The sequence below is a fragment of the Falco rusticolus genome, chromosome 10 (genome assembly GCF_015220075.1).
Source record: "Falco rusticolus isolate bFalRus1 chromosome 10, bFalRus1.pri, whole genome shotgun sequence".
NCBI lineage: Eukaryota > Metazoa > Chordata > Aves > Falconiformes > Falconidae > Falco > Falco rusticolus.
Genome location: NC_051196.1, coordinates 10642120 through 10657230, shown reverse-complemented (window position 1 = coordinate 10657230; position 15111 = coordinate 10642120). Strand labels below are relative to the sequence as shown.

The window sequence follows — 15111 nt, the reverse complement described above, 5'->3', positions numbered from 1 at the left end:
GATTTGACTCTCACCATTTGCCATCGTAGAGGAAGTTTATAGGAGAAGGCTAAAAGAAAAACGTAAGCCTTGCAATTCACTTTTGGCTTTATCTCACTGTTCCTTTCACACAAATTATAACTCAGATGCATTCTGCAGCAATAATTCAATGTTTGTTTAGATTTGGCTGTCTAATTGTAATATACATGAGACATTGCTTTCATTGCTTGCAACAAGCAGACAGCTACTTGCCCTGTTTAGTAAGATTTCACTGTAGAAAAAAAAAGTCAGAGGTTCACAAATCAGATAGTTGGACTTCAAAGGGACATTGTCAAGGTTAACAGACCCAAAACTTGAGCTTTACCACTTTCTATTTGTACATATGTAAAACCCATATAGTGTCTGGAAAGATGACTTTATTTGAAAGCCTGCTTCCTTGGAGGGGAAAGATTTGGGCTTTTTTTTAAATCAGCGCAGTAAATTTAGAGGGGGGAAAAAAAAAAGAGTCTGTATAAGTCTGTATAAGAGTGTTTCCATACTTGATGTTGTTATAAATACTGTAAGTAAAGTTTGCTTGAATGTGCCCATATATACCTTGACACCAGTTCTCTTTGAAGTCTAATATTTACAAAGATTGATTAGTAGGACTGTGTTGTGGGTTTTTTTAATGTCTTTTAAAAAGTCTTCCAATTGCATGCTTAACTGCTTGCTGGCTTTACGTTTTGATTTGGCTGTCTCTGTGCATGTCTGGTGTTACTAAGTGTTCTCTTTTGCAAGAGAAATGCTTGTAGTGTTCATTTACATGTTTTATAACTTAATCATTACAAGGTGTGTATTTTTCAGGATCACTGAAAGAAAAACTAAACTTTTTTTGCAAATAGTTTAGATATGACATTGTATGTTCAACCTTTAGTTGTAATACCTTTTTTTTTGAAGATGCTTTTTAGCAGTATTGATTTTCTTTCTTCTCTCTCACTTCATGCCTGCCACATCTGTTTTTCATAGTCTTTCGTGAAACAAGTGGGTCTATTTTAATGTCAAAGCATGAACTCCTTTAGTGGCCATTACAACAAAAAAAACTTTTTCAGGTTCTGTCTCTATCATCTACACTCGATTTAATATAGGTTGGTACTGGAGGAATTGCTAGGAATAGCGTGTAGAGAAGAAATGAAAGATTTGGCTCTGCAAAGTTAGGATGATGTGATTAGGAGCCTCAGAGAGTGTGTTTTAACTGATTTGACTGTAATGTCCCTGTATATCCTCTATCTTGTAACACTAAATCGTGTGTAAGGCAATTCTGTGTTAGCTCTTGGTGTAGGTTTTAACTTAGTTGTTCATACTGAAATGTGTTGAGAAAAAAAAATTCACAAATTTTCCTCATATCAAACTAATTTTTGTTATTTTTTATTTCCAATGTCTGTGAACTACTTTTCATAAGCTGGCAAATATTTTTTTTTCCCAGATGGAAAATAATTAATTTTCAATCATACTTAAAATTATTTCCTTAAATATATGACAGCTAACACACTCTCATCTATTGCAAAATAAGCTTCAGTGTTTCTTTCTTTTTTCATTACTTGACTCCAGAGTATAAAATAGAATTATGTAGCCTTTTATAAGCAAGACCAGCATGCTTTTGTTGTGTAATGCTTTAATAGTTCAGCTTTTGAAAAGCTCTGAGCTAAATGTAGTTTAATAGTGCATTTGCCATGCCACTGGCAGGGTTTTGATTACTCGTAAGAATGTAAGGAGAGTATCACAAAACATATATTGTTTACACTAAATATAGCAAGGGTATTTTCCTTATTTTAAAAACATTTTTAGATCAAGAAGTTCAACGGTTGAAGATAGGAATGGAATCATTATTGGCTGCAAATGAAGAAAAGGTGAGAAAATAATCTTTGTTCTGCATAGTAAGAATGAACTCTGAAATATTCTCAATAACCCATTTTCTGTGAGTGCGATATTGCCACACAGTCCATGTTTGGACTATCCCATGAGATTGTGACAGAAGGTTGATTTTTAAATAGAAAGTGTGGATGACCTTGCTAACGTGGCTGCAGAACTTGGGAGACTCATTAGATTCCAGAAGGGAGTAGAAAGCCAAGGCTGCAATAAGCAGAATCTCCTGGTTTCTGCTGTTGAGAAGATCACTATGGTTTGTTCATCTGTGGCAGCTCTTCATCTTCCAACTGAATCTGAAGTGCACAGATATCCCCAGTTTAGATTGTGATATTAGAAGTCAAACTAGCCCTTGACTCAGATTTTGGGAGAAAGGGACCAGGCTTTAAAGACACATGGTGGGGTGGAGGGGAGAAAGGGCAGTACTAAAGGAGAGGGGTGAAATTAAATGCATTTCAATGGTAACTATGTTTTTTGTCTCTTATCACCTGAATGCTGTTTGCCTGTCAGACATTTCAAGTGCAGGGTTTAGGGCTCAGTCTTGGAGGATGTTGAATCTCTACCTTCAGATGCCATTGACTTACTATATAAATTGTTCCTTTTTTCTTTTTTTTTTTTTTTTTTTTTTTTTTTGGAGGGGGATTAATTCTTCAGGAAATTGTAATTCTTGTTTTATGGTAATAAACCAGGCTATAGGATTTTCCTTTATGGTGACACACTCGTATATGGTCAAATAGACAATAACATACATCCCTGAAAACTTCCTTTGGTAAGTGGGGAATCTGGACAGGGCAATGTTAATCCTGGAGAACGTTAATGTGACTCATAACAACATTCAGTTCTTAAAAAATCAAAAAGCCAAAATTTACATCTGGAAAATAAAAGACGTGGCATTATCTCTTGCCAAAATTATTCTGAGTCTGCTAAGATTTTTGCGTTGTAAGGGAACACAAAATATTTTTGCTTATGTCCTAATATCTGAATGTACTTACAGGGAAAGGAAGGTTATTTCCTTTGAAACTGTCATGTCTAAGCTGGTGGACTGATGGCTGACCCACAGCTTCTTAAATGTTTAATGTAGAACTGTTGCCTTCAAAAATATTGCAAAATAAAATATTATTCCCCTGGGAAAATAGCTCTACATGGCTTTTGGGATATTTCTTGTGTCATTTAGGACAGAAGATGCTCAATTAAGTTGCTAGCAAGTGGTGCGCATACTTATTTTTAATAAAACTAGGTATGTTAGTCTCAGGTCTTTGCTATGAAGAAGACCTGTTGCTTTTATCTGTAGTTGGAATAACGGGGTATCTGTTTTAGGCCTGTTTTGTCTTGTGTATACATGCTGAGGTGTGAAGGGAGGATCAGCAGAATCCACCTTTCTGTAATGTGGTCAAGGTCTGGTTTTGTGCCGCAGTGCCTGCTTCTCTGCTTCTGGGGCTTTCCTGACACCACCTTGTGAAAACTAATTCTTTACCACTTGCTTGGGTTTGTATTCGGTGCTCTGTAGTCACAGCACTGGGCAAGATTATTGCACAGGAGTGGTTTAGAACTGGGTCAAAGAAACAGGACAAACTGTAAGAGAGCAAATTGCAAGATTGCACGCTTAGTGGCCAAGAGCAAGAATTTATTATCATCGGGGACACAATATCTCATATAGAAATGAGAGAAATGACAGATCCAATCAAATAACGATTGCTGCCCATCACTGTGTTGCATCTGTGCAAAAGGCAAGTGCCCTCCCTGAATCAAGATGCTTTCCATACATAGTAGGAAAGTGTTGGGTATTGGAGAAAGAGTGGAGTCAAACACTGCTTCAGACATTCATGAGACCTCATTTCTTTGGTTCTGTACAGGTTTGACTGCCTAAGTTCAAAAAGGTGTGTTCAAAATTGGAGTAAAGAGTAGAGGTTGGAATGCAGAACATATCCTACAAGGGAGGATTAAAGAACATGACTAGATTGTTAAGTTGTATGAAACATAAACATGATTTACTTTACAATTACAGGTATGATGATAGCTAAAAAACAAACACTGCCCACTTCAGACAGCTGAGGTTCAACTCCAGAATATTCCCTTGACTCTTAGAAGTGAAAGCGATTTCCAAGTGATGCTTCTGTAAATAACTGATTTGCTAGTAACGTCAAAGTCCTCTGGTTTCCTTATATCCATAATCTCACACTCTCCAGCAAACATGATGTACCATGGCGAGTAAAAGCGAAGAAATATACCTTACAGGGCATGTGAGAGACTTGATCCTGCTTTCTGGAAAAGCAGGCCAAAATCACAGAAATGAATGTGTAATACAGTGCTTCTGCAGGTTAAAAATGTGGGATCTCAAATAAGATTTGGTTTTAATGCTTTTCACAGGACCGTCGAATAGAGGAGTTAACACTGTTGCTAAGCCAGTACAGGAGGGTCAAAGAGATAATGATTGCAGCTCACGGTAAAATGTCTCGTGAATAATTTCCTGATATCAGGTCTTTTAAAAACTGCATGCACTACAACTGCTATTTGTTGTCTGCTTAAATGTTTGTGTATAGTGATATGTATTTCATTATGCATAGATTTGTGTCATGTTGGAGTGCAATGAGACGGTGAGCATACACTCGTTCACATACAGAGAGAACCACGGTATGCCTCGACCAGGCTGTAGTTTGTGGAAATTTCCTTTTTCTTTCCTGTGCTGTAGGCAGTACAAAAAACCCAGGGTCAAATCTGTCTGGAAACTTAGTCACAATGTTACTATTCAGCAAGACTTCTGCCACTGAATCTCATGCTCGACTGCATCAGTTAATAGTAAATCCCTCCTTGGAGCCTATTTTTGGTGCTCTAGGTTGGTTTAGATGGCGTCATTAGGGATTCTGACAAGGAAGGATGACTGGTGAGATTACCGCTCTGGTGGCACAGCTCTGTGAACTGCTGATCAGTTGGGTCTGAAGCACTGCAGTGCACCTTCTTGCGTGCCAAGGCAAACTGAATTCCACAGCTGCTCTCCTTAAAGCACTCTGCTGCGTGCTGCGGTGGGGCAGGAGCTCTGGGTGCAGAACTGCACCCCTGTAGCAATGGCTGGGTGGGCAGCTGGGGCCATGCTGTTATTAGCCCTGTCTCTCTTGCTGATGTCTCCTCCGAAGTGCAGGCCTGACACACGTCCTTCATGGCCAAAGCCTAAACTTCCTTTCTGCTGCTGCTGGTTGCCATCCCCTCAGTTGTACGTGGGTTGTTAGAGGCCAGACCAAAAGGAATTACAGCAAAAAGGGTAAAAAGGAGGTAGCAAGCAGCGGGACAGTTATGCAGACATAGAGTTTGTTGACACAGGGGCAACTAGGAAAGTTCATTCAAATTAGTTAAAGGCATGGGTTTACAATATTTTTATTGTAATTATATCACTGCATTATATCACTATCAAAAATCTGTTATTCAAAATCAAAATGAAATTTAGTTTTGTTTAAATTAATTCATCTGTAGGAGATGAATAAAGTATACAAATAGGTATTAAGTTTGTACAGTGTTTCCTGTGACCATTATGTTATGAGTAACTGTTTTCTACAGTGTAAAATGTTATCAGGAGACTTTAGTGATTTATAAACATTAATGAACTAAATACATCCTATATTCAGATTTCCTACACCACAGTTCAATTCAGGAATGGCAGGAACGACCAGCTGCCAGCCAGCTACTGCTAATGACACAGTATTTTCCTTTTATGTCATGGTTTTTATATGGCATTCACAAAAGGAGAGCTGATCTCAGGTGCAATTTGATAGTGTTAGGAGGACTTTTTTTCTTTTTTGCTAAAAAGAGTTGCAATGAATATAATAAGTTCGGTTGCCCTTCTCTTTCACTAAAAAACCATCCTGACAGCCAACTAGGCAAGTTCTGGTTTGGAGGGAACAGCTGAAAATCTGTGGTTGCTTTTGGTGCACACGGTATTATATAATAAACTTCAAAATTTGGGGAAAACTCTTTTGTCCCAGTTCTCAGTTATGCTTCAGGAAGTGGAGTGGGTTTTAGGGCAGTCTCGTTTTAAGTTGCCACCTTAGTTTTCTGTACTAAATTTAGTCTGAGAATGTTGACCTTCTGAAAGGAAATAGTTTTTCAACATGCATCGTCACATTAACAAACACAGTATTTTCAGGTTCTGTATGGCAGAATGGAAACTTGTATTTAACGCACAGGAATAGGGAACAAGAGTCGGGTAAATCTCTCTTTGAATGTTCATTAAAAAAAAAAAAAAATCTCTCACTTGAAAGTGTTCTGAAAGGCAGTCCAGAGGTGTGGTTGTAGATTTTGGAGACGTATGGATGTTAACTCCCAGGATCGCTACACCACTGTTACCCTGAGAGCAGGGGCTCCCTGCAGTAACTCCCGCAGTTCCACACTCTTCTCCCACATCCCGGTTGTACAGACGAGCCCACCATCCCCATTTTTCCATGGGTTTGGAGGACGTTTGTGTGCACGAGCGAGGAGCAAGCCATGATGCTCTGGATTATTGAGTTGGTACTACAGGGAGAGTGATGTTTAATGTACGCTAGTATAGATGTTCAGTACAGTGTAAATAAAAAACCAGTGATGCTCAGCATAACACAACAAAAACAAACCCCAGAACGTGTCGGAACTAGAGCGTATACTGAGATTGCCCACACTGAGGCACGTACTGTGACGGCTGCAACAGCCCAACAGAACTTGTTACCTTCCATGTGTTTGTGGGAGTTTCATGTTTAGGTTGCCAAGAAAAATATCTTGATATTTTTTTGTTTTCATTTTCGTTTTATTTCTAACAGTGTGTTTTAAAGATTCTCTTTGAAGTATAATCCCTGCTTAAAAGCTTTTGGTCTTCTGTCTCTGATAACTGTTTCAAATAATTACTTGACAGAAACACAATACATTGTAAGCATTTCTTATTTTTGCTCAAGGCAAGCTACAGATCATGTTGACAAATGATGTCTGACTCTTCACCCTAGGTAGCACATACATTTAAAAAAATAAAATCTGTTTTGGATTGAAGTAGGGCAGCTGCTTGAAACAGCCACTGGTGATTAAGTAAAATGTAAAGGAGCTATCTGAACGTGACTGTAGGTAGATCTCTTGTGCTGGCGGAAGGGCTGTGAGCCAGTTTCACTTCGTATTCTGAAGGGCCCATGGTCAGTATTGGGTTTGTTGGCAGTCTCTGTCTGAACTGCACAATTACAAAGCTCATGTCTAATGAGTTTTCAAGTGCTGTCCCTTCTATTAGTGCCAAGACTTAAATAGAAGATTTGGTGGGGTTTTGTAACTGCCTAGAGCCACTGCACCTCTGTCACGTTAATTAGCAATTCTTAATGTGCTTAAAGGTCAATCTAAATTTTTTCATCATGGCATAGCAGCCCTTCCACACCCTGTTTGCAACTCTATGCATAGGAGATCTCCAGGAAAAAAAAAAATCCAAAATATTCTAGAGGTTTGCTGAGCACTAAATATTCAAATCCTGATTTAGTATTGTAGCTGTGACAATTTAGGAATAAAAATCCTACTAAATAATGAACTGGGCGTATTTTTTTTTTTGTTTAGATCTGGGATATCTGTAAAAAAACTGGAGCGTGTTTACCACGTTCATCCTTGAACTGAGCATGGGGCACTGCATTATGATACAGATGCCAAACATGCATACCACCTGTAGACTGTGATGTAGAAAATGGTACCAACTTGAACTTGCCTCAGAACATTACACTGTGAATTAGAGCGGTTCAGAAATACCTCGCGGGCAGCTGAGCTACTCACAGCAGAGCACAGCATGTAACTAGAAGTGGTAAAATTGTTGCTGCAATGCGGGTAAGCCAGAGCCTGAAGGAGGGGTGGGGAGCGGAGAGGCTGGTGAACTACATGCATCAGATGAAGACTGAAGGGGAATTTAGAGGCTGAATTATTTAGACTGCCTGATACGGTCCTAAATGTTGGTTTTTCTTTGGCCTGTTTCTCTCCTAATCCCTAATGCTCACAGGCTCTTCTGTCTCTGGTGGCAGTGAAGAGGAACTGGACACAACTTTAAGGAAGTGGACTCTTTTGAGAGATCCTCAAGGAGAATTACTTAAAACAGAGGTACTTGGTAAAGATGTTTTAGAAGCAAGTTCTGCTGTATGTGTGGTCTGTTTGTGTTGGTTTCTCTGTAGTAGCTAAGGTAATGTAGATGGAGGGTTTGGCCCTGGCTGAATTTTTGTGCTCTCGGTGTGATTCAGAATCAGGGACTAGAAACTGTTCTATTTCACACAGGCCTCTTCAGGAGAACTGTCACCAGCTGTGCTCTCTCCGGTGCCACACAAAGCTGTGGAAATCAGGCAAGACCTTTGTTTCTCGTGTTTCATTTGGATTGTCCTAAACCTGTATAATTTAATCTGTTTAACTGTTGGCATCTTGTCTTGCCTGGTTGTGGCTTTGCAAGAACTTGTGGATAGTTGTGAAAGCAGCGTTTTCCATGAGAGTGCGCAATATGTAGTTGCATGAGGTTTGAATTACAGGACTACGTTAGCACTTTTATATATCAGAAGACATGCGTAACGTAGTACTTAAACCAGCGTATTTTATTCTGCTTTAAAGTGGAAACGTTCCAGTATCTTCAGCTAATTTAACCTCTACACAAGAAGAACCTTTGGAAACCATAAATAGGTAAGCATGAGTAACTTCAATTGAAATGTACAGCATACAGCCAGATATTTTTTTAAAAATAATTCTGCCTTTTTGGCCATTTGTAAAATCCCTTCATGTTGAACACTGTTCTTAGAGAGTTGTTGCTGTCTACTTTTGCTTCTAAGATCTACTTTTGCTTGTTAAGAGCTTCAAAAAAATCATCTATAGATACAAGGTTTAAAACCGCACATTGCACCTTGTTGCCTTTCATTGTTGGTCAAAGGATGTCTGGCTCCTGTTTCTGACTTCACCTATTGCAGTTTCTGATACTCTCAGTTTTAGGCTAGAAGTATAACAAAATAAATTAATCTCCTAATTCTGAATTATCTGTTATATGCAGACATTATGTGATCTATACAGCTGTCATATGATATGGTTGTGGCATATGCAAATATACTGTGTTATATTAACTGTTGCTTTTTTTCCTGTCATTATTTTAAGAGTTCAACAGAAAAAAAAGTCAAGTAGTTTAGAAGACTTGCAGAGTGAATCCCTGGAAAAGGTTGGTTTATTTGTAATCACAATTTCTGGTGTTTAATATCACAACTAAAAGATAAAGGTCAAGTATAAATACTCTTTTTCTTTTTTTTTTTTTTTTCCCACAATAGTATCCCTAGCCACCACTACCATTGTATGTGGGGAAAAAAGTCCTAATGATAACAATTCCGGTTCTTTTTCTACCTCATTGACAAGCTCATAATAAGCAAACTAGCTGGCAGACCCATATGTACACATTCTCAAATTCAGCTTTTCACCTGAAAGAGAACAAAAAATATTTGAGATACAACAAATAGTGAGGAGTAATTTTGTTGAACTGCAGTATTATTTTGTTTATTGGTATGTGTTTTAAAAATAATTTTGATTTCTACATTGCTAAAAATGTTAAGGCAGCAAATCCTCAAAGTAATAAAATATTGGGACTGGGTATTTCCACACAGGATTCCTTTGTGAGTGTTTGCATGCAGGTATGCGTGTCGCTCCCTTAGACTTCCGATATAAATGGCACTCCTGACAATGGTAGTGATGCTGCCTTGTTAAAACAGCAGCACTGTGATTAATTCAAGGGCTTAATTCCATTTCAGTATAAAGACTTTCCAATTTACAAAGTCTCATTACATTCTGGCCCAGAGGCTTGCTTTGTCATTGTGTACACTGAAATTTTTCTGCATTTGTAATTATTATGCTTTGTGAAACTATTATTGACGCTTTCTATACTCAAATTAGGCTTATACTAGATTACCCACACCAGCAATGCCATTTAAAATGGATACTAGTAATATGGTTGTTCCGATTCTTCAGTTTCTCTTAATTTTTTCTTCATCTGTGAAGATGACAGTGACCAAATAGAATGTTTGAAATTTGTGTTGCACTCATTTGATTGTGGTCATACATGTGACAAATCAGTTCAGAACTAACACTTCATTCCATGTGGAATTTATGAAGGTCTCTTTTCTCTTCATAACTTTTATTTTCCTGTCTTAAATTCAAAAACTTAATTTGTCTCTTTGATATGATGTGAGAAGGCTGTACCTACACCTACACAAGGCTGTAAATCTGCTCTGTCTGTTAAATCAGAGTCCACAGAGGCAGAAAAAACCACAAAGGATATGAGAATTGTAGCAAGCCACCCCCACGTTCAGCAAGGCGAGGCGCTGAAATTGTGCCCCCTAATTTAGGCACGAAACTTCTCGGTGAAATCATTGAGACCTCCCTAAGCATATGAGTGAGTGGCTGAATGTGGGTTAGTTACAGCCAAAACTAAGGCCAAGAGAACCTGTTTTGCTGACTCAGCACGGCAAGACTTTGCTTCTTGCCTTAAGCCAAGAGAACCTGCGCTAACAGCACTGTTTACTGGAGTTATTCTACTTTGCACAAAACTCAAATTCCAATTACATCCACCAACAATAAAATAAAATACAACCCACTGATGTCTCTGACCTACCCGTGCTGGTACTTTTTGATCATTGCTATCGCAGCTTTTTATGGTTTCAGCTGGATACATACAGTGTTGTATGACATATGTATGTATGTTCTTTTTTTTTATGTCAGTCATTTTCATATTGTTTTAACTGTTAAACAGCTGCTGTGTTCTCTGCTTAAAGTAAGTCTAAAGGGACCACCCAGAAGCCTGAAAATAGAAGAATTCCTTTGATCACAACAGAACCTAAACAGGGCCCAAATTTTCTAGTGGTCTGAACAAACACATTTGGTATTAAATATTTTATTTAAATGAAATGAAGAGATAACAGACCTTTTAATATATTGTCAATGCATTAAGTAGTATCACTATAGTAATGAGTACATTGATGTTCTGTGTATGTATGTTAATACTAACATTTCTCTGTTGCTTTTTTCCATAAAACTTTGAAATTACCCTCCCTGCAACTCCGTAGTATGTAGACGGAAAACCAGTACAGCCTGTTGTAGAACAAGAGGTATATTACGTGTAAACTCTGTTAACATTCATCTGTTGTAATGTGCTGTGGTGGTGTGGCTGTGTTTTCATTTTATATTCATTTTCTTTTTAAAACCTTTGCATAGTTCCAGTACTGATAGACTGAGAATAGGGGTAAGGATTTGAAAAGGAACTCTTTTTTTACGTAAAAAGCTTTTCTGCGAGGTTAGAAGCTGAAGTCAGTCAATTTCAGAAAATGCAGTGCTAATGTAATAAGCAGTTTCTCTACTCATAATTTTTGGTACAAGTCAGGATGTACTCCTGCAGTTGCTGAAAGATGAGCAGGGCTCCAGGAACCAAGGAACGTGGCCTGCAGTGATAGTATCACAAAGATCCCTCTTGGCCTTGCAATAAGAATAGATAAACCAGTGGTTATCTCATTAAATATTTGATCTATCATCCCATCACAGACAATGTTTTAAAACTATTTTGTTAGAGTGGGGGTTCTAAATAGGAGCATGCTGTATGTTTCTGTATACTAACTAAGTTTTGCTATTTTCAGTACAAAGTTTTCCTATATAACCTCCCTTCCGATACTGAAACATTTACCAGTAGGAGCTTATTCCAAAACACACAGTCGATTGGAGTTGCAGGTTCGTTGCTCCTCTGGAAAAGCCTCCGTATTCCTGCAGTTTTGACAGCTGTGGGATACACATGTTTATCCAGTGACGGCTCCTTCATCTCTTCATTTGGATTCAGTACTGAAGAAGCCTCAACATCGCGTTTCCAAAACTGTAGACAAGTACCTCTGTGAAACACAAACTTTGGCTGGAATATCATAGAGTCATGGAATGGTTTGAGCTGGAAGGGACCTTAAAGATCACCTAGTCCCACCCCCCTGCCATGGGCAGGGACACCTTCCACCAGCCCGGGCTGCTCCCAGCCCCGTCCAGCCTGGCCTTGAACGCTGCCAGGGATGGGGCACCCACAGCCTCCCTGGGCAACCTCTTCAGGAAAAATTGAGAGATACTCTATTTTTAGCAAAGGCTACATACAGTTTCCTTTCAATACAATATACAGAGACTTTGAGGACCACCTCTTGTGAGCTCTGGGACTGGAGGAAGGTCTTTCCAGCATAATCTCACTGATGCTAGTGACACTGGGTATGTGCGCCACACGTGCAGGCGAGCGTACAGACTGTTGGTTTAGCCTGACGTGGACAAAAATAGTCGAGTCAGCAGCCTGTCAGACTAGCCCTAAAATACAGCTCCGTCCATGCTTTTTTCCCCAGCATATCTCAAAAGTATACATTGTACTTAAGTTCTATAATAGAATTGGCAAGTATATTGTAGCTATGTTTTTGGCAACTGTATATTTAGCTATATCTTTTTTAAAACATGGTAATGTTATCTATACAAAGAGATCTTAATTCTTACAAAAGTTCAATTTATGTACAATAACTTTGTTGTTGATTCTTTCAATGTTATTAATGATGGTGGTCAAATATGTTTGACAAAATTAGTTACACAAATACTTCCAGCGAGATACAATTGTGAAGCAGAAACATAGTCCAGTGGAAAACAGGAAAAACAGAGAGCAAAGAATGGGCTGTGAAGTAACTAAGTCCATTTCTGGCACTATCAAAGTCGTCCATGGAAGGACCAAGTCACTACAGAGTGCCAGGGTCCTTGAGGAAAGGGAGGGAGCTAGAAAAGTTCTTATGACAAAACGCAGTAATATTCAACATATATTATCGTTTAATGTAATACAGAGTCTGGCTGAAGCGGGAGGGGCAGATGCGAAGAGAAGGCTGTGTCTTAGCTGGGGAACTTTGTCAGCCGACTGCTGGATTTAAACTGAATTATCTGTAAGCAGGAACATGGAGGGGGCGGTGCCATATTTTGAACCATGAACTTCAAATACTTGTTCTCAACTTTTAAAATAATTGTGTGCTGGATTGCAAACGCTACGAGTGATTTGATTTTGTATTAATTTTTTTCTCTTTAAAAAAAACCCCACAGAGTAAGCCACTTGTGAAAGGCAGCAAGTATCAAACCTTGCCAGGAAAGCTGCCTCGACCCTTACAGAACGGAGATCAGGGAACATACGATCTGCCAGATGGGTGCGGCCTGAGCGACGAGGACAGCAGCATCCTGTGCCTGAGTACGTATCCGCACCTCTCCGAGGGTTAGTACGGGGGGAAAAAAGGCAAAGGGAGGGACTGAGGCATAACACGGTACGTAATCTGCTGTGCCAAAACAACAGGCTATGAGGCTCACACGATTCAGTTAAGGAAAGTTCTACTATTTTTTGAACAGTGCACCACAAATATTCCACATTGGTTCACTGGAGAGTAAAGGATGGGTTTAAGTTAGAGCATCCTTTCTGTTGCACTTGATGATACAATTTGCTGACATCATTGGTAGCAGAAGTAATGAAGAGACCCTGTTTTGGAGACCGTGGGGAAAGCATCCTGAAAGTCAACAAATCTGTAACTAAAAATGGAAACTTTTAGAGATGCAAATGTATTGATGATATGAATAAGCAGTAATTTTTCAATACATGCTTCCAATCCTCCCTTGAGCTTGCTGATCTGTTTTCTTAAAAACAAGCAAGCAAACAAAAATGCACAGCCAAGTGTATCATCAGTACTTTCAAAAAAATGCATGCTAGATTGGCATATTAAATAAACAAACGTTGTCCCTTGCCATCCCACTGCATTTTAGCATGTGAAACTTTACAATGTAACTAGCACTAAAATGTATATTTCAGGCAAAAATCCTGGTGTCAGCACTGTTGGTTGCTGTAGCTGATGGGGGGACCCACAAGTCAAAAATGAACTTAGAAGGTGCAGAAAAACATCAGTGGATTTTGAAAATACAATTATGTTGTTATTCTGCAACCATAGCTGTATGTGGAAGCCTATATTAATTTCTTTTCAGTGACATCTTAAGCATGAATTTATTGGCAAAAAGTGTTAGTGAGGCACAGAACCAGGTATTTGCCAAGGGCCGAAGAGCTTGGAGCTCAGACACAAGAGTATCCCTTGTGATTTTGAAGTGTTCCTACACTTTAAAAGTCATGGTGGGATTTTTTTTGTTTGTTGGGGTTTTACTTATTTTAAGGTCACCCTAAAAGCTGCTAGGGTACTGCAGTTTCGAGATTGCAACAGGCTGTGAGTTTTTAGAGTTTTTCTGTGATCCAACATTGTAGGCAATGTGTGAGCCATACTGTTATGTCTTTAACTGCAGGATTATCCAAGGATGGGTGGTCTTGTAAAGGAAAATGTTCTTTCTCTAGAAACAAGCCATGACTCCCTAAATACACTGAATTAACAGAATTTTTTATGCAGGTTGGTTTGTTTCTTGCATGTGCAGTAAACTCATTACACCACCAGTTCAGTATTTCAGAGGAATCTGATATAATCTTAGACACTGCTTCATTTCGGATATTCTGCAGGCTTTGTGGAGCTCTGTAGTACATCCTTTATGTGTTAAAGAATAGTTTACAAGAACAGAACAAAAAAACAGTCATTCCCTATCTATTTAAAACAACCTGTACAGAATTCTTGGGGCTTGTGCACAACAATGCGTATTCACTTTCACGTCAAGCGTAACTGCTTCTTTTCTTTTTTGTTTCTGCTTTAAATGCTTAGCTTGCTTCTTTGCTCTTCTGTAACTTTATTTTGCTGGTGTTTTAAATCTTCTTTGCTTCTTCATCTGGCTTTCTGCTTCTTGGGATGACTGAAGATCGCATCAGGAGTGTCAGTGCACCAGTGCTAGGTACTGTATCTGAACAAAATGCAACTTTACCATGAGTTTTGCTGGTTACTTTTTTCCTTTCCTTTTCCCCTCCCTTTGTCTATGAGATACTAATACCAAGTGGGCCATCCAGATTAAATTCCTTCAGTGCAGTACTGAAATGAAGTAACAGCTTTTGCTGTACGGCATAGTGACAGGATTCCTTTCTAAAATACTTTCCCGGTTTCGCTCTGGTTTCACTGAAGTCAACAGAAAAATTCCCACAGATTTTGATGGAGGGGTTACGGTATTAAGAATAGGCAAGGCAAGAGTCTGCTTCTGTCTGAGGAAGTAATTATTCTGTCTGGAATTAATTATTTAAATAAAATGACTGAAATAATCTATTTTAACCAATGTTTTATTATTTTCTTTTTT

At 38.7% G+C, this 15111-nt stretch overlaps 1 protein-coding gene across 5 annotated transcripts in view; it reads left to right on the top strand.

Moving 5' to 3' along the window:
- Positions 1–15111, top strand: part of PPFIBP2 (PPFIA binding protein 2) — a 102952-nt gene that overhangs the window by 81280 nt on the left and 6561 nt on the right. For 3 of the 5 annotated variants that reach the window (XM_037402325.1, XM_037402329.1, XM_037402328.1), the window contains 9 exons: positions 30–62; positions 1804–1865; positions 4249–4324; positions 7859–7956; positions 8128–8192; positions 8452–8520; positions 8983–9043; positions 10935–10976; positions 12958–13099. In XM_037402325.1, coding sequence (XP_037258222.1) covers positions 30–62; positions 1804–1865; positions 4249–4324; positions 7859–7956; positions 8128–8192; positions 8452–8520; positions 8983–9043; positions 10935–10976; positions 12958–13099 — 648 coding nt within the window. The remainder of the gene's footprint in view (positions 1–29; positions 63–1803; positions 1866–4248; positions 4325–7858; positions 7957–8127; positions 8193–8451; positions 8521–8982; positions 9044–10934; positions 10977–12957; positions 13100–15111) is intronic. The other 2 variants (XM_037402326.1, XM_037402327.1) reach the window with 2 other exon arrangements.